The 24903-nt window shown below is 45.8% G+C and overlaps 1 protein-coding gene across 5 annotated transcripts in view; it reads right to left on the bottom strand.

Annotated features, from left to right (window-relative positions):
* KIAA1549L (KIAA1549 like) overlaps positions 1-24903 on the bottom strand; it is a 249203-nt gene that overhangs the window by 81824 nt on the left and 142476 nt on the right. For all 5 annotated transcript variants that reach the window (XM_032840969.1, XM_032840968.1, XM_032840965.1 and 2 more), the window contains 7 exons: positions 24240-24860; positions 22119-22234; positions 19703-19922; positions 18743-18876; positions 12056-12218; positions 10440-10499; positions 3841-3992 (listed from right to left, as the gene is read on the bottom strand). In XM_032840969.1, the coding sequence (XP_032696860.1) occupies positions 3841-3992; positions 10440-10499; positions 12056-12218; positions 18743-18876; positions 19703-19922; positions 22119-22234; positions 24240-24860 (1466 nt within the window). The remainder of the gene's footprint in view (positions 1-3840; positions 3993-10439; positions 10500-12055; positions 12219-18742; positions 18877-19702; positions 19923-22118; positions 22235-24239; positions 24861-24903) is intronic.

Here is a 24903-nt window from a genome sequence, read left to right as displayed (position 1 = left end):
GTAGAAGGGATTAATAAGCTATGGTATAGTCACACAATGAAATATTATAGAGTAGTATAAATACCACACCTATTTGTATCAATACGGGTGAATACAAAAGTCTGATAATGAGCAAAGGGAACAAATCACAGAATATAAAATTCAAACAGGCAAAACCAAATGATGGCATGTTTAGGGATACACACATGGATGGTTAAACCTCACAGAAAATACAGGCATGACTTAAAATTCAGAAACACACTCAACTCTGATAGAAAGGAAAGGAGTATATATAATCAGAGAAGACACATAAAAGGCTTCTGGGGTAAGGTAAGGGGAATATTCTTATGCTTTGGGTTGTGGCTTCCTTTTATTAGTGTTCTTTGAAGTCTACATGACTTGATACTCCTGTGTATGTCTGCTATACATAACAATTAAAAAAAGATAATACTACAACCCAATAAAAAATAGGTTTTTTAAAAAACTGACCAGACACTTCACAAAGGAAGGTTAGCTGAATAGTCAAGGAGCATATACAAAATGCTCAATGGGGGAATTATAAGTAAAACCACAGGACACCACTATCACCCAGCAGAATGACTGAAATAAGGGCCAACAACACCAAGTGTTGATGAGTGTGAGGAGTAACTGGAACTCTACATCTGGTAGGCGGGAGTGAAAATGGTAAACTTTGAGAAAAGGTCTAGCAGTTTGTCAGCTAACATACACCATTTCTAGGAGCCAGCAATTCTACTCCTACACACTTAAGAGAAATGAAAATCTATGGCCATAGAAAGACTTGTAGAAGAATGTGTATAACAGCTTTGTTTATAATAGCGGAAAACTAGAAGAGGTCTAGAGGTCTCTCAGCAGAAAAATGGGTAAGCAAACTGCAGTATATTCAAACAAAGGGGAGGTTACTCAGTGATAAAAAGGAATAAACTCATGAATAACACAACATCATGAACCTAAAAAACACTACATTGCCTCAAAAAAGCTTCACACGAAAGAGAATTTACTTATGTATATGAAGTTCTAGATCAGTCCAAACTGATCTATGGTGTGGAAATAATAGGTCACCTTAAAGGGTAACGTAGTCACACCATTAATTGTAGAACCTAGATAGTGAGTTTATTGGTGTTCAGTATATAATTTTTTCACTTTTGTGTGTTTAAAAATGTTCATAATAAAATGTTGGAGAAATAGAGGCATTACTAAAAATAAGGTTCTTATTGGCACTTAAATTTACAAACCAGTGTGCTGAATAAAATTAAAGGATTTCTTTACTGCAGGTCTTTTTAGAGTCTTTGGCATGCCAGTAGGCCTTGGGAATCTTCAAGAAGGGGCTACAGGATGAACCCTTGCCCAGACTGATGGGGCCACAGAGCCCCTTTGCCCCAGGACACCTTATAGGACCATTTTTCTGGACACTGAGAAACACTGTTCTACTCTCTCATCTTTGTGTTCACCCCTATCTCCTCAGAATGAACTTCCAGGAGTAAGTTCACGACATCTAGGAGGCTGTCGTCCAAATTGCTCACTTGCCCTCCACAGAGGTCATATCCATTTACTGTGCTTGGAAGTGCCCATTTCATCGCAACCTCACCAACACTGGATAATACCATTAGAAATCTTTGGCAGGTGAAGATGGTAACTTGTGGTGGTTAAAATTTGCATTACTTTGATGGCAAATGGAGTTAAACGTTTAAAAAAAATGTTTACTGATCCTATGTATTTCTTCTTCAGACTCAATTTTTCAGATATGTTCACTAGAGAAATATCTTTACTTTCTAGACATATACATTTCCATATTCATGAAAGTGGCTCATCTTTTAAAATTATCTGAGCCCAGCAAAAAGGCCTCTGGGCGAAAGGATGATGTAAAGCTATGCAGAGTGAGTTTTATTTGGGAAATTCAGGCATGTCATTTCTGTCCCTTCTGGGAGAGGAGGGAAGGACAGTGTTTGTACAGAAAGGTAGAAGGTAAATGGGCATTCAAATATTTAATAACTCCACTCAATTTCAATTTCAATTTCATAGCAAATTCTTCTTACCAAGATTTCTCCAAGAGCCATGTGAGAAGGTCATCTACAGCCTCTGTAAACTAGGGATTTGCAGAAATAAATCCCTCCTTACTTCACTCAGACTTTCTGGGCAGCTATGGGGCCACACACATCGAGTACTCACAAGAAATGAGGAGAAGACTACCTCGCTGGTCTCTTTTTGACATGTAGAATGTGTTATGTTTCCTAGGTTTACAAATAATACCAGGATTACAGGGTTGTTCTTTCTCTCCCTTCAGCTGAGGCAAATCCCATTTCGCTGTCTGAGTCCCACAGGTTCCCTTTCTGTTATTTGGAGAAGCGTGAATTACAGGGTTCAAATGGACCCCACAGAGGGTAAATCATAACCTGGCACGAGAACTTAACCATGGCTTTACCTGGTCCCAGGCTGTCACAGACTACAAAGACTCCGACAGAAAGCAACAAGCAATGGGACAGGGGACCAGATTCACCAGCTGTGAATGGAGGGCCCCGAGTCTCCCTCCGGGGCACGACGCTTGACTCAGGCAGGAAAATGAGTTCTTTGTACTTTCAAAATTGCCTGGGGACGCGATCTGCAGACAGACTGGAGTAATGGCTGTGATTTCCTTTAAAACGCTTCCTCTTAGACGGGGTGATATCTATGTACGTCTGGGTTAAGTTACACCCTCCATGTGGCAATCGCCAATCACCAGTTCACATTCCAGAGGCAGAAGGCTAGATTCCAATTAGGAAACCCACACCCCCGAGGCAGCCACCAGCCCTGTTTCTGGACTCTGACCCCTAGCTCCAGGAGCCTTGCTAATTAGCATAACAAACATTAGCCATCCATTCTCAGCTTCAGTGAAATTAGTGGTATGAGATAGGAGGATTGGCTAGAACGTGCTAGAGATGCTCCCACTCTGACTTGAACTGAATCCAGAATCTAAAGAAGCTTGGCACCTCTACCTTGGGATGGCCATGGAGTCTGACCATTCCCTCTGACGCAGACTCGGAGTTGAGTGCTTACAGATTAGCCAGGAGGTGCGAGGAACGGACTGACAGGAGGTGATGGGGGTGGCAGGGAACTCGGAGAGCTACATTATTAATCCAGTTACCACAGCGGGTAGCTAATGCTTAACTCCATGGGAAGGCTCTGGCAGACACTGAACACACACATTTCGGAATTCCCCTAGCCGGGAAGCAAGAGGGCTGTCTGTTGTGTTCACACCCTCGCCGCTCATGAATTCCCAGGCACTTCAGCCACTTCTGGCTTCTGGATCTCAAGAGTGACCCTTCGATAAAGGGGCAGCAGTGGTACGGAAGGCCACTGGCATTCGGCAGAGACGGGATGGGGATTCGGGCAGTCGCGCCTGCTATGGTTCCCTTGCCTAAGTCCCTGCGTGGTCCCCTGTCCGTTAGGGACGTGGAGGGTTCTGTTGGTTGAAACTGACTATTTAAGGATCACAGAATCCTGCCCCTGGAAAATTGGTTTGTGTGTCTGCCACCCACAGGAGTGGATGGCCCCGAGGTCTGGGACTCCGTCCAGTCTCCCGAACAGGTTGGGGAGCAGTGCTTGTTTCCCAGTAACTCTTGTTTAATAAATACGTGCCCATGTACAGAATTTGTTCTGAAATCTTCTAGTCCAGGAGGGAGACAGTCAGGGGAATGTAGCTCACTCTCACCCTCCCACCGCCAAATCCGATGGTCATAACCATGAACCCCCCAGACCTAAGGGCCCTGTTGATGACCTGCTCCTCTGCACGCAGCATGGTTTACTCGGCCCTAGGACGCTCCCCCATGTCCATTAAAAGAGCCCAGTGGCTCTGGCCACACCCACCTGTACGGTGTAGCTTCCCAGGGTGGTGGCCCGTTTGAACCGCCGGCCTTGTTGCTGGGACATCATGAAGAGCTGGGCCAGGCGCTGCTCCATGACCCGGGCAAAGCTCTGGTTGTGCAGGCCCACCAGCGAATTGTCCACGCCCTGGAGCACTGTGGAGGCAGAAGGCAGAGGGGCAGCTCAGAGGACAGAGTCCACGCTGACGCAGAAACCTCGGCCAGCCCCGGGCCTGCACCAGCCACGCAGGGCCGCGGGCCCTATCTCGTGTTGGGCTTGGCCATCCTTACCCAGTTTCACCCTCACGACAGCCCCAGGAGGCAGGAATCACTGTCCTCATGTTACGGGTGCTGGAAGGTTATGGGATTTGTCGAAGACCATGCAGCTAGTGACCGGTGCCATCAGGCTTCAAACCCACGCTTATGTAACTGCAAAACCTAGGCTCTCTCCTCCATGAGCTGTGACACGCCTAATGCTGTTGTACTGAACCCACACCTTATTTAAGATGTTCTGTGTTGTTAGATCATATGGGAATACAGCCTAGCTGGTGGTATGACTAATCGCAACTTTCCCTGGTTCCCACTCAGAAGGCCTGGCTCAGGACTACCCTCACTTCGTCAGGAGCTTTGCAAAGGCATCGGGGCTCTAGCCTGCAGCTCGGCCCCTCACACCTCGACAAACCACCCTGTTCCATGTCCTCATCTCCCCCTCCTCTAGGGGGTCCTTTGGGGATACACCCCAAAAGTGACCCACAGCCTCTCAGGTATAAAGCAGCTTAGCACAATGCCTGGTGCACAGATAGTACATGAAACTCCTCTTTCCAGCCCTCCTGCATGGCTGGGTTTCCTCTATAACCTGAGCTCTCTGGGAAGGTAAGGGTTAATGATGGGCCTCCAGGCAACAGCTCCTGGATGCGTGGAGGAGACCCCCATGAACACCAGGAACATCCTAAGACTGAAAGGTCACTTCCTACAGGAGCAATTTCCTTTTGCCGTCTACTCCTAAAGTGCAGTCCTTCCTCCAAGTCCCTTGGGCAATGCAGGGCACCCCAAACACACAGACATTGTCTCCAAACACAGTCAGCCCTGAAGTCAAGAATGCTAAAAACAACAACAACAACAACAACAACAACAACAACAACAAAAACCTTATCTTTTTAAAGAGACACAAACTTATAACAGGCTGGGGATATAATATAAGATTTTTCATTAACAGAATTTATTCTACCACAGTCCAGCCAACGGCCATTCATACCACCCATTTACAGGGATATGGAAATAGCCTGAACAGAAAGCATGAGTTGTCATTGTGAGCACGTTCTGAGCAGGCCCAGAACAAGCAACGGGCAGCACCGCGATCCAGAAGATGATGCTGCAACCGATCAAGAGAAAAGTAAAACCCACAGCTGAGTGTCCGAAATAACTTCTTCAAAGCCACAATTGCCCAAAAATCCCCATGGAGGGCATAAAGCAGCTCTCTTTCTAGGGCCCTTGTGAGGGACTCCCAGCTCATCTGTCAGCAGAATTCCTGCAAACAGAGAGAAGACAGGGCGGTCCCGGGGAGGCCCCTCAGAATCCCTCTGACACAGCTGTCAGGCTGGGGAGGGCCAGCTTACCTCCTGGCCCCAGAGAGGAGAGCCACGTTCCTGCAGCGTCAAAGATATGCCTCTAGTAAAATTAGAGAACCACTGCTGAAAGATTACTTTTTTTTTTTTTTTTCTTTTTAAAATCAGCTCCAGGGATGCCTGGGTAGCTCAGTTGGTTGGGCCTCTGCCTTTGGCTTGGGTCATGATCCAAGGGTCCTGGGATCGAGTCCCACATGGGGCTCCTTGTTCATTAGGGAGCCTGCTTCTCTCTCTGCCTTGCCTGCCACTCTGCCTGCTTGTGCTCTCTGTCTCTCTCTCTCTCTTTCTGACAAATAAATAAAGTCTTTTAAAAAAAAAATCAGCTCCACACCCAGCGTGGAGCCCAACACAGGGCTTGAACTCACAACCCTGAGATCAAGAGCTGAGCTAAGATCAAGAGTCAGATGCTTAACCAACTGAGCCACCCAGACACGCCCCAAGGGATGACTTCTAAGTTGGCATCTCCTGACTATCAGACCAGAGCAAGAGTGGGGACACAGGATAGTCAAAGTTCATCATCATGGGTTACTCTAAGGGAATCCCAGTGATGACTCAAGGGCAGACATCAAAGAAAGGGACAAAGACCCCAGGTGATGAAAAAGTTCTGGAAATAGGAAGTGGTGATGGCTACACGGCACTGTGAATGTACTTAATACCACTGAACTCTACACTTATACATGGTTAAAACAGTAAATTGCGGGGCACCTGGGTGGCTCAGTGGGTTAAAGCCTCTGCCTTCGGCTCAGGTCATGATCCCAGGGTCCTGGGATCGAGCCCCACATCCGGCTCTCTGCTCGGCAGGGAGCCTGCTTCCTCCTCTCTCTGCCCGCCTCTCTGCCTACTTGTAATCTCTGTCTGTCAAATAAATAAATAAAGTCTTAAAAAAAAAAAAAACAGTAAATTGCATGTGATGTGTGTTTTACCCCAATTTTTTTTTTAAGATTTAATTTATTTATTTGACAGAGATCACAAGTAGGCAGAGAGGCAGGCACAGAGAGAGGGGGAAAGCAGGCTCCCTGCTGAGCAGAGAGCCCGATGCGGGGCTCGATCCCAGGACCCTGGGACCATGACCTGAGCCGAAGGCAGAGGCTTTAACCCACTGAGCCACGCAGGCGCCCCTTACCCCAATTTTTTAAGCTGAGGGAAAACAAAACCCAAACCAAACCATAGCCTTCAGGAAGGCGCAGGAGGCCATGGGAACCTCCTGCAGAGTCATATGGAACCTACAGCCGGACAGTTCCCACGTGCCTCACCGCTGTTTGCAAGGAGAACGTGTCCTCCTTAGGAGGCAGCTGGAGAAGAACTAGGGGTTGGAGCCAGGGGTCTGGCTTTGCGTCCTGGCTCCCCCCTTGCTGAGTACCCTCGGGCAAGTCACTTAGTTCCTCTGGACCCTGGTTCATCACCTGAAAACACAGGGATCCTAATCTACTCCTGATTGTGTCATTAAGGAGAACAGATACTTAAAAACAATGCTTTGAGCGAGAGCTACAAAGACTTGCGATGACGTCTGTAAATGTTAGCTGTTGCTGTTTGCTCAAATGTGCCCCTTCTTGGTGAGACACTTTTTTCCCAGAGGAAGAAAAAACTATGTTCCCAGATGGTGGCTTCTTTCCTTTCCCCTGAGAAGTGCCGCGGGCCTCGGGCTCCCAGCCCTCTCTGCCCACCTAGAAGGGTTTCAAAAGGGGGGTGCGTGTCTCAGAGCGGCCCAGAAGCAGGAGGGGAGTTTGGATGCTGGCCCAGGTGCCCAGGAAGACAGCACGCTTCAGTACATCCGCCGGAGGCCCTGGGCACTCCACTTAGCCACCACAGACTCGGCCTTACAGGAGGCGGGCAAGTCCCTAGCTGTGATCATGGGAGCTCTCCAGAAGATTCAGGGGCTATTACATCACTGGTCTGTTAGTTCTTCTTTGTTGACGACTGCACTGGACTCTAAAATTCCAAGAGTCAGCATGGCCTGGTTCAGCTGCCTATATTGAAGCTGAATTATTTTATGTGTCATTGAATCCCATACATTCAGAGCGAAAAGAACCAGAATACTCAGCTCCTATCTTCTCACTCCACAGGGGACAGCATGACACCCAGAGGGCCTGAGTGACCTGCTCAAGGACACACTAGGTTAGCAGCAGCAGGGCTGAGACTGGAAGAAATCCTGAGACTGCTGGGTCTAGGATATTCTGAGTCTGGTGGTGCACTAAAGACCAGTGGACAAGCCTAAGATGAGCTCTGACCTCTGTGAGGCAGCGGCATTAAGTCTGTGTCGCTATCCTGCCTCCTCCATACAGCCCTGACCACAGGACCCATGCACAGCAGAGGGGGCCGTAGGAAGTGCCCTAACTAAGCCATTGCTTTTCCACCAGTGAGCGACCCACGCTCAGAAAGGGGAGAAGTGTACAGAGGACAAAAACATATATATTTTTAAAAGATTTTATTTGTTTTAGAGAGAGAATGCACGCGCACATGAGCAGGGGAAGGGGCAGAGAGAGAGGTAGAGAATCCCAAGCAGGTTCTGTGCTAAGCACAGAGCTCGATGTGGGGCTTGATCTTAGGACCCTGAGATCATGACCTGAGCCGAAACCAAGAGTTGGATGCTGACCCGACTGAGTCATCCAGGCTCCTCAAAACACATTTAATATAAGTTTAGTGGGAAAGCAGGTGGAAACATGTCATTTCATAATACCAACAACAGAAAGGACAGTTGCTCCCCATCTGCTGAGCTGTCGGCAATGAGCAGAAGACAGAGTGCCCATGTCGGATTTCTGGGAGCCAAGGGTAGAGCGGTTTCAAGGAGCTGTGTGCCTCACAGCCGGATGAATAAGGCTATCTTCATCTCAGGTCCTAATCTCCTACCCGTTCTGTAAATGATGGTCAAAGGCCAGAGGTGGCTGCCATGAGTGTAGCAAGTGGGTCCTGAGCCCAAGGGAAGGAAGGAGGGTCATGCTGAGACTGCTTCTAGCCCCTTCCGCTGGCATTGACACAACTAGCCCCAAACACAGCGGCAGGGGCCACTGTTCACTCTGATCACCAGCACTATGTCCGCAGGTGGGCAAGGGTGACGTCCCAGGATGACTTCGTGAAGGTTACGTCATTAAAACAGAGGCAGGACGAGACCCAGGTACACAGGGAGGTTGTCAAGGACAGCCTGTGTTTAAGGGCAGGTGTGTTGCCATTTAATGGAAACCTCACAGTTCATAGAAGCAGAGACATCTGCAAAGTTAAAAAGCAGTGTTCCTGGTGGAGAAAACATGATTTTGGAAGTGTTACATAACCTGCTGTTTCAAAAATGCATCTTCCTCTTGGGCATAAACTCTGTGTTTTTCCTTTCTTTCTTTTCCTTCTTTCCTTTCTTTCCTTTTTTTCTTTTCTTTTCTTTCTTCCGAGAGCACCAGGGGGCTGGGGGAGGGGTATGAGGAGCAGAGACAGAGAGAGAGAATCTCAAGCCAACTCCATGCCCAGGTCTGAGCCTAATGCAGGGCTTGATCTCAGGACCCTGAGATCATGACCTGAGCCAAAACCAAGAGTCAGAAGGACACTCAACTGACTGGGCCACCCAGGTGCCCCTTTTTTCCTTTTAAAACACATTTCTTTAATTTCCCTTCTTAGCGATAAAATAATCTCTGCATAGCCATAGTTCTGTGGGGGAGAAAGAAACGCAATTTTCTGCAGTTTCAGAGCGGTCTTGAGCAGGCCTCCCTGAGCAGTGGGTGGGCTCCTTTGGTAGGAATCTAGACAGCATCCTAGCCATTGCTGCTTGGGACAGCACGTGAGAGAGGCAATGGGGCAGGGACGATGGGAGGGAGGTTTCCAGGCACACCCTCCGTGACTTGTAGGATCTTCCTCCCTCTTTGTTATGGGTTCAATAGTGTACTCCCACAACGCATAGATTCAAGTCCTAACCCCGCATACCTCAGAATGGGACTGTATTTGGAGACAAAGCCCTAAAAGAGGTGATTAGGGTAAAATAAGCTACTACGGGTGGGCCCTAATCCAGTATACCAGGTGTCCTTACTAGAAGAGGAGGTTAGGACATAGACACACACAGAGGGAAGACATAAAGGAAAGACGGCCATCTACAAGCCAAGGAGAGAGGCTTCAGAAGAAACCAAGCCTGCTGACACTTTGCTGTCAGACTTCCAGCCTCCAGAATTATAAGAAAATAAATTCCTGCTTCTGAAGCCCCAAAAGTCTGTGGTACTTTTTTACGGCAGCCCCACCAAGCTAATATCCTCCCCTCCACCCTCCACTGCCATGGACAGCTGGGCTGGTCACTTCCCCCACAAACATCTGTCTTCACTGCTCCCAACGCTTGTTTCTGTAAGATTTTGAGAGCAACTGTCTGGCTTTGGAAAAACACAAACAAGAACTTTTTTTTTGCTGTTTCATAAAGCTCAGCTGGGAAATGTCAAGGAAAAAAAGAAAATGTCACCCAAACACCCTCTACTTCTATCCGCCCTCACTGTCAGGACACGCCTGGGCTCCACCAGGACTAGTGTAGGTGTGGGGCATGTGCCAGGGGAAAGAGAAAAGTGCATGCCCAGCATTCCTCTACCTTTCACTGGGGTTTTGTAGGGCAGTGTGGAAAGGCCTACCATCTTTAAGTAAACAACCATTCCCATGGATGTACCCCAGACATCCACAGGTTACCACCATACCTTCTGATTGGTCTACATTTTGCAAAGAGGATGCCAGTGGACTTTATAGGTTGCTGTTTCGAATGTTTATCTAATAAGATTCACCTTCAGTGATATCTTTTCTTAGCCTTATTTACCCACTTCTGGCTCTATGGAAGTAATTCCCTGACATAAAACAGGACCAAAGAAAAGCTGCTGATCCTATCACTGAATGCCATGCAGTTTTAATTATTATAATTATAATAATTACTATTTTTAAAATTTTGGTGTCTTCTTCTGACATGCAGTTAAAAAAAAAAAAAACCAACCAACCTGATGGGGGGGGGGAAGAAAGTAAAATAAGAGATTACCTGTAATTACCCAATAGTCTCTGGTTGTTTCTGATATATCAAGGTTAGGATATTCCAGCGCTAAAACAAAGAAGAAACACACCAAGTCAGTTTCATGGGTTTTATATGCAAATATTATTAAGGAAAATGGACACAGGTGACAAAATATCTAACAGCTAAATTTGGCTTTAACATTCTCAGGGAACTCCAGAACATGCAGGCCAACACTATCTTGCTGTTTTGAAAAGTAAAATACTCAGTAAAGGGCTAACTTTCAGATGAAGAGTTTTCTAGGGTTTGTGGATTTCTGTTCTCTTTTTTTCCATCAAAAGCTTCTTAAGTGGAATGTCTTCATTATCAAGACTCACAGCTAGAAGTAACTCTGGCTTTCTTTGTGAAAATTTCCCAACCATCACTAATGTTTTTAGGAATGATTGTCTCTTGAATGGATTTTTCCAGTGTCAAGGACTAAGTGGATTATTAGCCAAAGGTTTGTGACAAAAAGTCCCATATTTTTGCAGGTATGGTGACCATAAGAGTTAATTCATGGAAAGGGTTTAGTGCAGTGCCTGCCACCTGGTAAGTGCTCAATAAATTTTTGTTGTTGTAATTATCAGAATGTCAAGAGGAAAGAAAATAATTTCTTCACAGCTGCCATGTGACATAATGAATGCCATCTTTCCTGAGATCACCTTTCCCTAAAATCCAGACTCATCTTTTCTTACTATATGGAAATTCACAAAAGCCTGCCATTAAACATTCAAAACAAATTTCTTAGTGGCTACTCTGTGCTAGGTACATCCACACACACCCTTTTATTTAGTCACAGTATCAAATGTAACCACAGAAGGAAATAGAAGCAATCTTGCTCATATGTGTTTAAAAAAAAACAACAAACCAAACCATGACCAGTGACCTTGAGAAATGTATCAACAACTGAATTTAACGGCACCAATCTTGACTTCCTTTGGCTACCAAGTAAGTGTTTGGGTACATAATGTAGGCCGCGTTGTCTTTGGAGTCTGTGCCTGCTGCACGGTAATGAGGGTTATGTAACTGAATCGTCAGAGGAAGACAGGCCAGGGGACTGACTATGGAGAATTCATGCAGCGAAGTCACGATGCTGATTGCAAATGAGCTGCGTTGTGATACCTATAGCCAGGGCAAGGGCCGAAGGCCGGGCAACATTTGCTGATGGCAGAAGTGGGGGAAACCATCACAACCCAGATTGCCACAGGGACAGATGCCCTACAGGGCAGTTACTGTCAGCTCAAAGGCGAGCAGCTTGGGTTCAAACCCCACGTTCCATGTCTCATTAGCTACTTGAGAGTGAGCATTTCGTGAACCTCTTGGAACTCCAGTTTTCCCCTTTGCGAAGCGGGGCTCGCTTTGGACTCCCTTACAGGGTGCTCTGTGAGGATTTGACGACGGAAGATATACGAAAGCTAAAGGCGCCTAGCGAGGGCTTACTTTCAATGTGCAATAAACTTGTCATCAATTCAATCCTGGTTTATCACCAATTCCAGTTATTTTAAGATAAAAGAGTTAGTATGTGCAATAGATGTTTGTTAAATGGAGAAAGGACCCTGGGGTCTCAGGGGAAAGGCAGCTTCCCCGTGTGGTGTGGGCATACTCACGTTCAGCAATGGTGAGGGGCGGGTAGGTGAGGTAGAACCCAACCAGCTCAGCCGAGAGCTGGCGGAGGAGGCTGCTGGCGACCGTGCCGTTGAGGAAGGAGCTCCGATTGCCCACCACGTACACCAGGGTGACTGTCTGGGAGGCGTTGGATGTGCTCACCATCTGAATGGACACAGGAGGGAAGGGGAGGGAGACACGCCCCATAAGACGAGGGTCTGTTTCATGGAGGCCGTGGGAGAAGTTTAAGCAGAAGTTGAGGCGGGGGAAATGAAAGGGAGGGGAAAAAGAGCAAGGAAGAGACAAGAATAACGACACTCATCATTTATGGTTATTCTCTGCGTGTTGGGCCTCGGGCTCGTGGTCTCATTCAAGGCTCACCACAGCCCTGTGAGGGGAATCCAGTTAGGACTCCATTTTACAGAGGAGGAAACTGAGGCCCAGAATGATCAAGAGACTTGCACCCGATCACACAGATAATAAGTGATGTAGCCAGGATTCGAACCCAGGCAGTCTGACTTCAGGTTTTAATGGGTGTGTGTATATTTTCCAGGGGCTACAGAGCCTCAGGTTACTTTTATGGTTCTGAAAATACAAAATAGAGCATAGAAATGTTACATCTAAGAGGGCTCAACTGCTCAGAGAAAGCCTGAGTTAAATTCTGAGGGAATCTTTAAGTTCCTACATAGCTGATCACCAGCTTAGGGAACAGACAGAGTGATTAAACCTGATTCCAAAAGGAATTCAGAAATATAAAATAGCCTCTTTAGAGAGTGATTACATTTCCTGCGACCTATTAAATTCAATATAGAATATGTAAATATTACTATGAGATGGTGTGGTTTTCTTCTCGAATTTTGTCAGTTTTTCAGTTACTGGAAAATGCTGTTTTCTGGGTCAATGTATGGACAAAAATAACCCACAGATGAGATTCGAAAAACAGATGCAGTAGGAAGTCATTTGATTGGGTGAGACAGTGTGGGCTTCTGTCCTGGCGTCTGCACCTCCCCCTTCCAGATTCGCCTGCCACCCACCCACCTGCGTTCTGTTCTGCACCCCCAGAGGCAGGCCCTTGTGGACCACCTCAGTGGGCTCCTTTCCCTCGAGCTTCAGCTAAAAGGAGCTCGGGCAGATATGGGACAGAGGGAGGAGAGTGAGGTCTGAGAACTGGGCCAGGGGACTCCCTCCCCACAGCATGGCTCCTGTAGGGGAACTCTGGCCTCTGGCTTCCTATAACTGCTCCCTCTCCTCACCTTCAGGCCCCAACACTTAAACAGCCTCTGGTACTGCACTCACCCCGTGGTTTCCCTAGAGCCTGCCCACACTTCTGCAAAGGGTTCCTTTTATTGGACTTTCATCAAATTACCTTAATCTGAGTGTGCCCCCTCTTCCCATAGGGAGCTGACTGAAATCTTGTCTTTCCCAAACCTTTACACATTCAGACATAAATACCCCTGCAACTTTCCTTTTAACTGCTATTTTTAAGACGACTGTCAAGAATAGCTTCTTCACATTCTTTCCCACTTCTCCCCATAAGTGGAAGTTTCTATTTAATTCTCTACCACAGAGCCTATAGTCCCATGATTTAGGATACACTGAGTCAACACTTCCGGTCAACTCTTTCTCTCCTCTCTGGAAGTATTTTGGGAAAGTGGTTGAGCCACAAGTACTCATGCCTCTCTTTCCCAGGGAGCCAAAAAGAAAGGTGCTTCTTTTTGAACAATTCAAAAGACCTCTCCGTACTGCCATCTGCGAAAATAAGAACTAAAATAACTTTTCAACCATTATCTCTAGCGTGAACATTCTATTTTTTGCTTTTCAACAAAACTTAGTCTCACTAGATCCCAAAGAAGCCCACAGAATTTGCAGTATGGATACCTCTACACATATACACTCAATCAGGTAAATTGTAACTTAAAAAAAATTGTGGCAAAATACATATAAATTTCATCCCGTTAACCATTTTAAGTACACAGCTCAGTGGCACTATGCACAGTGATGGGGTTGTGCCACCATCGTTCCCATCCATCTCCAGAACTTTTCATCTTCCCAAACTGAAACTCTGTACCTATTAAACAACTCTCCATTGCTTCCTCTGCCAGCCCCCGAAAGCCACCTTTGTGTCTTTTTGTGTCTCTATTACTTTGTGTCTCTATTAATTTGACAAAATTCTACTTTTGTCTCTATTCTATTTTGTGTCTCTATTAATTTGACAAAACTGAACACCTCTTATAAGTGGAATCCTACAGTATTTGTCTCTTTGCGACTGGCTTATTTCACTCTGCATAATGTCCCCCAGGTTCGTCCAGGTCACAGCATGGATCAGCATTTCCTTCCTTTTCAGAGATGAAGAACATCCCATCATATGGATATAAGACATTTCTTATCCATTCATCCATGGATGGACGCTGGGGTTGCTTCCATCTTTTGGCTCATGTGAATAATGCCACTATGAATATAAGTGTACAAATATGGTCAAGTCCCTGCTTTCGATTCTTTGGAGTATATGCCCAGAAGAAGCAGAATTGCTAGACCCTGTTTAATATTTTAAGGAACCACGATACCATTTTCCACAAAGCTACATCATTTGAGATGCTCGCCAGCAGTGTCCAGAGTTCCAGTTGGTCCACACTCTTACCAATACTCGTTATTCTCTTTTTTTATAATAGCCATCTTAATAGATGCAAAGTGGCATCTCATGGTTTTGATTTGCATTTCCCTCACGATAAGTCACAGAGAGCATCTTTTTCGTGCGCTCATTGATCATCTACAGATCTTTGGATGTCTATTTAAGCTCTTGGCTCATTTCTTTATGGGGTTGTTTTTATATTTTTAAGTTGTATGGGTTCTTCATATATTCTAGATATTAGCCCCCTATCCAACATACGATCGGCGATTATTTTTTCCCGTTCTGTGACTTGTCTTTTAATCGTCAGTTGTACCCTTTGATCCACAGAAGTGTTTAATTTTGGTGAAGTGTGCAATTTATCTATGTTTTCTTTTGTTGCCTATACTTTTGGTGTCCTATACAGGAAATCTTAGCCAAATTCAGTATGATGAAGTTTTTTCCTCTGTTTTCTTTTAAAGAGTCCTCTAGTTCTTGCTCTCATGTTTAGGTCTTTGATCCACTTTGAAGTTAATTTTTGTATATGGTATTAGATAAAGGTCCAGATCCCTTCTTTTATTTGTGGCTATCCAGTTTTCTAATACCATTGGTTGAAAAGACTGTCTTTTCCCCATTGAGTGGTCCTGATACCCTTGTCAAAAATCATTTGACCATATACGCAAAGATCTATGCTTTCATTCTCTCTTCTGTTCCATGTCTATATGTCTGTCTTTATGCCACTACCACACGGTTCTGATTACTGTAGCTCTGTAGTAAGTTTTGAAATCAGAAAGCATGAAACCTCTGACTATGCTTTTCTTTTTCAAGATTGTTTTGGCTACTCTTGGTTCCTTGAGATCCCATATGAATTTTAGGATGGATTTTTCCATCTCCACATTAAAAAAAAAAAAATCACTGAGATTTTGGTAGGGATCACACAGAATCTGTAGATCGCTCTTGGCAGTACTGACATCTTAACAAAATCAAGTCTTCCAATTCATGAACACAGAGTGACCCTTTTTTTTCCCTTGGTCTTAATAGTCTCATTTTTTTTATACCTAAGAAAAGCGTGACCAGTCTTGGTGACTATTTAACACTAGTTTCATCAATAAGAGGTTCACAGGCCTGAGACCAAGGTCATCTCAGTATTCCCTGAAAGTCATGCCCTGTCCCCAGTAAAGCAGCCCGGGCAGAGGGCACTGTCCTACTACCCCTTTACTCTCAGGCTCCTGTGGCTTCTGACATTTTCTTACTTCCCACTCATTATGCCACAATTCATTTAGCTAATTAGACCTAAAAAAGGCTGGTAGAATGGAAGGTTGTTGTTTTGCCTACACAGAATCCATTCTCCTTTCCTCTATGAAGGAGATTTCCTCAGGGAAACACCTCTTCTCTCCAGCTGGGTTCATGTGCTTTGTTTGAGTGGGGCTGCCCCACCCAGTTCCAGGAGTGGGAATAGTCAGGCCTGGTTGATTGGGACATTTTATCCCCTTGACCTTAGTTACTACTCCAGAAATGGGCACACAGCCCACATGGGTCCATTGAGAGCTAATCCCAGGATTTTTACTGGAATGCCACCAAAAAAGGCACTTTGGTTCCATAAGACTGTGAGCAATAAGGATGAGATAAACCTGAACGTGCCAGGGGCCACCCCATTGGGCCGGAAGACGATGCCAGCCCAGGGCAAGGCCAAGTGACAAAGAGAGAATTTCTAGAAGAAATCACATAAGCACCTGAATCAAACTGGGCCCGAAGGAAATAGGGTGTGAACCTTTTAGTTATAGGAGTCAATTACTTCTTTTTACTTAAGTCTTATATGCTTGGATTCTGTCATTCATAACCAAAAATGTCCTAATTCGGTCTACTGTAATCTAGCTCCTAATACCAATGCCATACAAGTTTTTTTTAAGTTAGTTTTTCATCAACTCTCTGAACAAATTAAATATTTATGTGGTCAGAAAGAATCCAACGTGTTCCCCAAATTATACTTAATACAATAAAATAGTAAGTTATTAATTATTCAACCAGGTTCTAGAATAAGCCCAGGGGGAATGGTTAGCTCATAGCTACATATATGCATGATGTAGAAGCCTAGAGGGTTCCAAAATCCAGGCAACAAATTCGTCCTGGGCTTCCTGTCAGCCATGGGAAAAAGCAAAACAAGGTTAATGAAATAATTCACCCAATTATCCATTCATTTCGAGAGCTGCTGAAATGTTCAAGAACATTTAAATCTATTTAGAAGCAGTTTTCAAATGGTCTGTTATAGTCTTTTCCGAAGACACTTGGTTACTTGCTTTACAAAGTTTCATCTCGTGACCCATGACTATCATAGAACACAGAGAAAGTGTCCTGAAGGCCAAAGGCAACTTGTTTATCTTGGTGTCTCTCCCAGTGCCTGAATGAATAGCAGGTGCTCAATGGGTCTTTGCTTCCTGAAAAACGATCAGAGAATGCCCTGCCACCAAGCCCGAGCCAGAATCATGCACCTGTGAGGATCACAAATCCAATTAGAAAGAAAAGATCTCCCACAAGGGAGCTGAGTCATACTTCTTACATAAATCTTATGTTGATGACACGTTTTTTAGATCTTAATCTAATATGAGCCAAATCATAATGAGATACTTCCACATAGACGTTGGATAAATCTAGAAAAGGAAAGCTGCTTGTTCAAATTAAATTGTGTGCTTTCTACATCATATTGGCTTTGCTAATAATTCGCTTATGCTAAATGTCCATTTCAAAACTACTGGGTTTCATTGCAAAGGATTTAGTTCGGTAAAAACAGAGACATTGGGTTGTACAGTTAATCAGAGAGATTTGGGGGTTGGATGAATACCATTAAATAGAATCTGTCTTGGGCCATGTGGGTGGCTCAGTCAACTGAGTGTCTGACTCTTGATCTCAGCTCAGGTATTAATCTGAGAGTTCAAGCCCTACACTGGGCTCTATGTTGGGTATGGAGTTTATTTAAAAAAAAAAAAGTTGTTAGTTACATAATTGCAAGAAAGTGGGTCTGAGAAAAGTTTTTGGTGGCATGCCTACTGTAAGTCCAGGAAACTGAAATATAATATGCCAGTAGTGGGATTTTCCTGAGAAAAATTCATGTGTTTGCCAAACGTTCCATAGTATAGCACAGTGGATAAGATTATGGTCTTTGACTCAAGTCCTTGTTTCCTTCTTTACCAACCGTGTGACTTTCTGGAAGTTTCTTAGACTTTCAGTTCCGTCTTCTGTGAAATGGTGATAATAATACTTCAGAAGGATGTCTTGAGTTTTATGTAGCAAAATATTTCTAAAACACCTAGCACCGTCCTGGCAGATGGTGAGCCCCAAACTTAAAATGTACATGTATATGTGTGTGTATTTATTTAAACTAAGGTGATTGTTCATATGGATGTCTGGAAAATAACTCAAAGCAAATCACAGGACAGGCAAAACTTGATGCATTAGCTATTCAGAATCAACTCATTTTCGGAGACATCTGACTTATTTTATGAGACTATATCTTATAAGGTATATCTAGTTCAATTTTTAAAGTAGTAAATATATTGGGAAGTCTGGGGGGCTCAGTCAGTTAAACATCTGACTCTTGATTTTGGCTCAGGTCATGATCTCAGGGTCGTGAGACTGAGCCCCGTGTCCAGCTCTGCAATGAAAATGGAGCCCTGCTTGGGATTCCCTCCCCCACTCCCTTTGCCCCTCCCCCTGACTCATATGTCCCCACTCTCTCTGTCTCAACAAACAGACAATACAAAATAAAACAAAATAACATATGTATTGGGAAGGCCCAAGGAAGCTTCCCCTGGGAAAATAGATATAAAATCCCAAACCATAGCAGGTTATAGAGCTAACAGCATTCCTCCTGTCACAGCCATACCGCAGACATCCTTATCAGTGCTGGGGCTGACTCGACTCAGGGGGCCCCAGAGTGGCACCTCCTCCTATCTACACCCCCTGCCCTAAATACAGAGTTACATTTACACCAGACAGCTTTGAAACAGGAGACCAAGTCACCTCTCGCCAACATTCGCGTTATGCTTGGCGTCTGTCAACTACACCATTGACGCGCCCTCCTTCTCACCTGAATGCTCAGGTTGCTTTTGGTATTCAGGACTTTCCTCTCAGCATCCTGGAAGGCCTTCTGCAGCCGCTGCTCCATCGTCTGAGCAAACTTGCAGGACTGAATGTTGTCGGACTGGCTCACGAACTGCAGCACTAGAACCAGAGTAACGGGTCAGCACTCACCAGAGCTGTGTGTCTTGGTCTTGGACCTCACAGCAGACATCACATAAAACAGCCCGATTTTACATCCGAGAAATCGGGCAAATAAGGACGGACAAGGTTTGGCTGTAGTGTTGGAAGTGAGCCTTAAAATGACTTATAATAGAGAAGAATCAAAAGCACGATCAAACCTAAGGTCCCCCCTGATGGGAAAGATTTGGGGATCATTTGGTTGGACCATGCAGACATCTGCTCCAAGAATGATACAAATCAAAGAGAGATCACGCCTTCTATTTCTTTGGAGGGGGGAGAAAAGTCAGCTGATCAGCATCACTAAATTGGTCAAGTCTTTGAATTTCAATGGTTTCCCCATTCTCGTGGTTTGCCAGTCACCTGATCAGAATCATGAGGGAGCTTGAGAAAAAGATTCCAAGGCCTAAGCTCAGAGACTCTGATTTGGGGGCATCTGGGACGTGCTGCTCCGAAGCATAGATCTTATGGATGTCCAGGTCTTAACTGCTATTCAAAGGTAATACAGAAAAGAATTAAAAATATGGTGCTTGCTGCTCATAAAGTACAAATTATATAAACTGAGAAGGGAGGCTCCCGCAAAGGACTATTTCTAATAAATCCAGGGTTGGGAAGTTTAAGTTATGTGCAAGGAACTTGGGGCAGTTCCTTAGCAGGGCCCTTTGAGGAAGGCACACAGGACTTTAGGAAATGACAGAGCAGCTAGTACGGGAGTCTTTAAACAGGTGTCCTCTTGATACTGCCCCTGATTCCAGAATGGAGGGGAATCCTTCCTCTCTGAGGTACTTGCCTGTTCTCAGCTGGAAGTAGCCAGCAGGCTGGGGATTCCACGGGGAGGCAAGGACTGCCACCGACTGCAAGTTTGGGGTATGCTGCTTCAGATCTGCGGTGACGTTGCTGACCCCGTAAACACCCAGCATTTCGATCACTACAGCAGGTAAGTACACCAGCCTCCCCTTGGTAGCATAATAACCCACGGTGATGTTATGAGAATGTTCCAGAATGTCCACCTACAAAACAGACCCATAGGACTCAGTGTTAATTTCCACAGTACTTTAAGTTCTTCTTGGTATTTCTTAGAACCACAACTGTTGTTTAGTATGGCTGGGGAACAAGTTATTCTTATTCAACAAACATTCTAATAATCCTATAAAGCATATGCAGACTGGCAAGTCTCAAAACATCAGAATACAACAAAACGCAATTTATTTCCAACCTACATGGGATCGAATTAAATCTGGGGGGATTTTGTTGATTCCTTAAATGCCTCAGTATAATCCTGTGAGCACCAACGGTCACCCAAGAAGGCAGAGAGGAGATGGCAGGCAAAAGAGATTTCCAGAGACGAAAGGCTGGGAAAAACAGCTTTCTTATCACTTATGAAAATTAAAAGGCAGAAGTGATAGATGAAGTGAGGGCTTCTTTAGGACAGGGATTAGGTAGTAAATGAGGTGAATTCCTCTTTCTAAAAGCTAAGAGAAGAACTATTCAGACTTCAGTCCATTCTTGGCTCGTAAGTTGGCTCAGGACCTAGGTGAGGATGGGGAGGGACTGAGGACAATCTCTCTTAAAACTGAGTCCTAAGAGACACTGATGCACTGAGTTCTTTCTGACCCAAATGGAAGATTTTGAGGCTTTAGATTTTATTCTTATATCATTTTGCTTTCTTAGTGGTTTTTTTTTTTTAAGATTTATTTCTTTATTTGAGAGAAAATGACTAAGAAAGTGGCTAAGAAAGTGACTCCCCGCTCCAATCCTAATGATCTTGAGAAGCAAGTCTCAGTTTGGGGATTATTTATTTATAGTACCTCTCTAATGCTGGCTAATCATATGTTTAAACAAAAAGACATGGGGGACATCAGCCTTAGAGCCTTCCTCAAGCAATAATGTCTAGCTTGCATTTACCAAGTTATTACCATTACTCTCATTTTTATGATTACCTTTTATTCATGGCAAATGATCCCGAGTTCCACCAGTAATATCAAACATCCTTTCAAAAGTTTTTTTTTTTTTAATGGGCTGATTTTTAAAACATGAATTCATAACTAATTGTGACAGTGGTCTGCGACGAGATGCAGATAAGATAAACACTGAAGGTAGTTTGCAAACAACTAAGTTTGAAAATTACATGTCAGGTGACCCAACAGAAATGCTCACATTTTCAACTTTCAAGTAGTTTCTGGGGCAGAAACCACAGATGCTTTTCGTGAAATGAGTTTCTCTCTCTCTCTCTCTCTCTCTCTCTCTCTGTCTTTCTTTGTTTTCTCTCAGAATTATACAAAAGGGATTGACAGGGGCGCCCAGGTGGCTCAGTCAGTGGAGCATCTGACTCTTGGTTTCGGCTCAGGTCATGATCTCAGGGTCCTGGGATCGAGCCCTGTGCCAGGCTCCCTGCTCAGCATGGAGTCTGCTTGAGATTCTCTCCCTTTCTCTCTGTTCGTCCCCATCCTCCACCCCCGCCCCAACAAAAAGAGATTGACAATGACCAATAAACTATGTAGCAAACCTCATGTCTAGTCCTCGGTGTGGTCGTGGAGACCATGAAGCCGAATGCAGCTGCAAGACAAGCCTCAGAGGGAAAAAGCCGGACCGCTATTTCTAAGTGGTGGAAAGGGCCATCCACCAACTGCCAATCACATTTAGGGCTTTAAAACTTGGCATCAATCCCAAAGAGTGCAAAGAGAGGGTTCCATCCCTTGGCTATGCCATGGGAATCAGATGACAGTTGTTAAATAGTACCTGGCATTAAAGTGTTTGGGGGAAAAAATGTTTTATTTCCCTATCTGCTGCTGGCTATGGAAACAAAGTTGGACTCAATTTACAATAATTTTTAAATGTCCAGAAATAAATCACCATTTACAATGCTGAGGAAGATGAAGGGAAAAGAATGGACAGTTTCTTGAGAATTAGACTAACAATATCAAATATTTTCACTAAACAATGGGATAATGGTATGATTTAAAACAGTGTATCCAGGCTTGAAAAAAAAAAAAAAAGACATAAGGCAATTAACCTCCATTTTCCACCTCAAAATTTGGCCTTTTTCTCTCCAGTCACCACATATAAGCTATTCGCCAAAATGAAGGAAGATGTTACTTCTGACGTGTGTGGTCATGGTACCCAGACAGGAGGGAAATCTAGACGTACTTGGGGTCCAAGAGGAGGATGTAGAGGGCTTAGTTTAATTACAAAAGCGAGGGGCTTACGTGAGCCGAGACGTCATTCTGGTGGAAAGCCTTCCGTAATGCCTGTGTGAGCCCTTTGGCTACACTGAACTTCAAGGTTTCACTGTTCTGCACTCTCCTCTGGGTCAGAAGGAGAACTGTGGGACCAAACAGAAGCACGGTAGTCAGGGTAAGGCAGCAGACCCCCTCAGGAGCTCCCCTCTCCTCTCCACCCTCCACCTCCTGCAAGTTCTGAATAAAGCTGGTGACCGCAGGTCCAACCAATGAGAGCGGCGGGCTGGGGTAGTAGCTCTCTCAGTCCCACTCAAGTCCCAAGAAGGGAGGCCTCATATTGGTGTGATCCTAGAGGGGAGAGAGAGCTAATATGCTGGCTGCACTTCTTTTCTGACCAACGCTGCCTTTGACTTTGAAAACTGGGTTCAGCAGTGCCTGGCCCCAATGGGTCTGTAAGAAAATGCATGCAAGAAAATTCCAACAAGAGCGTTCCCTGACAGCCTGCTGACGTGCAGGCCCTGAGTGAGGTCCTGCAGCCTAAAACAGCCCTGAATGAGGCAGGGGCAGCCCCGCACCCTATAAGTGGGACTGAGAGCGGGATGGAGACCTGGGGTGGACAACAGGCACCTGTGACTGAATGTGACAGGTGTTATTTGAAGGGACGCCTCCGATGCTGTCTGAGGCTTCAGGAGGACCACCCAGCCCAGACTTGGGCAAGGGGGTGGGGTTCAGGGAAGGTTTCCCGAAGCTTCCGCTGAGTCCTGAAGGATAACAGGGAATGAGCTAGGCCAATGAGCTAGGAGAGGGACACCCCCCCACCCCCAGCCATTCCCAGCAGAGAGAAGACCAAGAGAAAAGGCATAGTAGTGAGAAGCAGTGCCTCTCAGTATACATGTTTAGGGTTGGTCCTGCTGGCTCCGGGAAGCGAGGGGTTTTCAGTGAAGGCACTCATTTTAGAGAATTCTGTTGCCTGCAGACTGGAGAACAGATTGGGGGGGGTGGCTAGTCTAAGGCAGAGAGATAAATTTGGTTGTTGTTGCAGAAATAGAGGTGAGTGACAACAGCATGAACCAGAGAAGGGGCAGTGGGGACGAAGAGAAGGGGTATTCAAGGATTTAAAACCGAAGGGCCCCTGTGGTGGGCCAGGTGTGGCTGGGGTGATGGAGAGTGACACAGAAGTGGGGGAGAATGTTCCAGACTTCTGCATCTAGGTGGTCGGGGTGGCCTGCCTGTCAGAGGAGGGGGAGTGGAAAACCAGATGGTATAATTTCTTAAGAAACAGAAAGCGATAGTGTACTTTCTGCTATACGCCTAGTTTCACAATTTCCCATTTTAGGATAGGGTATGTCTCAAGATATAATTTCACTTAATCCTTCGTGGGGCGAAGAGGAAGGCGGGACTCGAGCATTCAGCATTGGCATGCTCTTTCAAATAACGTGTCTGGTGATTTTTAGAGCAAACACTGCCACTGATGAAAGCACCCTGGGCCTTCCTGGCCTGCTGGGTTGCCACTGGGAGGTGCCAGCTTGAGACAACAGACACCACCCAGCTTTCTCAAGGCCTCCTTTTCAACATCTGAAGGAATCTTGGGCACCCTCATCACACAGCTGTACTTTTACTATCTGCCGACTGACAAAATGGCTAACAAAAGCCTTTCTGAATTCTGTAGGGCTTCCGATATTTGCCATCTTACTAACCAGCTCATTCCTTTCTGTGACACATCCCTGATTTGTTCTGCAGGAAAACTTGCTACACGTTCATTTTCTCAGACCACCCTCCTCCCCCCACCCAGCATTAGTGGCTTCCCCAAGGGCCTCTGATATCGGGACGGACCTCGGGACTAGATTCCATGTTCCATAAAGCTCCCCCTCTCCGCCATCACTGATGATAAGGACCAGAGATTCTCAACCTCAGCACTGTGACATTTGGGGCTGGATGATCCTTTGCTGTAGGTCCATGGGGACCTACCTCCCTTTCATGTCACAGACACAGTCTCTGGACATGGCCTGATGCCTTCTGGGGGAGAAGGAGCCAAACTGTCCCTGGTTGAGAACCACTCACCTCAAAGAACTCAAATAATTCTGCTACATCTCTGAGACCAGGGCAGGATGGCTACTTTCAAGTAAAATCAGGACAGTGGACTCTCACCTGTCTTCACCAGGAGCTTACTGGACATCTGACACTCCAGGTTGGACGCCATTTTGCCAGTGGTGACCACGGAAGTTGACGCAGCGGGGAGAGCAGCATCTGTATTTCCCGCCAGCGCGGGTGGTAAGCGGGTGGCCCTCACTGGTGCGGTGATGGATGTCAAGGCTGCTGTGATGGTCAGCGGGCGGGCGGTGGCTGCCTGGGGCATGTCTGGGTTGGTGGGGTTGGGAAGGCCCGTGTGCATGGCTTGTGGTTTCCTGGGGAGGTGTGTCGTGGACAGCAGGCCAGAGGCGGTGCCTGTGTTCCCTTGCATGGCTGTGTGAGCACTCATGGTGTGTGCTGTTCTGGAAAACATGTAGGTTGGCGTGAAGGAGAAGGTCGGATGCACCGCCCCCGCTGTCGTCTTTGGGCCAGGTGCTGTGTTGTTTGTGGCATTTTTAGCTAGAGCGGTGGTCCAGCTGCTCTTAACTAATCCCGAGGCCATGGCCGAAGGGTTACTGCCAGGGCCCTTGGCGATCAGGGCTGCAGACAGCGCCCGTGGACTTGATTTCCCCAGGAACGACGTAGCTGCAGTGGTGGCTGCTGCTGTTGGTTCCGCCCTGGACGACACTGAGGGGTCCGCTGCAAAGAGGGAAAAAAGCAAAGTCTGTCATTGGTCCGCAGG

Source organism: Lontra canadensis, unplaced genomic scaffold, assembly GCF_010015895.1.
Source record: "Lontra canadensis isolate GAN:19392208 unplaced genomic scaffold, GSC_riverotter_1.0 scaffold118, whole genome shotgun sequence".
In the NCBI taxonomy this organism is placed as follows: Eukaryota; Metazoa; Chordata; class Mammalia; order Carnivora; family Mustelidae; genus Lontra; species Lontra canadensis.
Note: the sequence above shows the minus strand (reverse complement) of the source record. Positions and strands in the feature narration are given on the sequence as shown.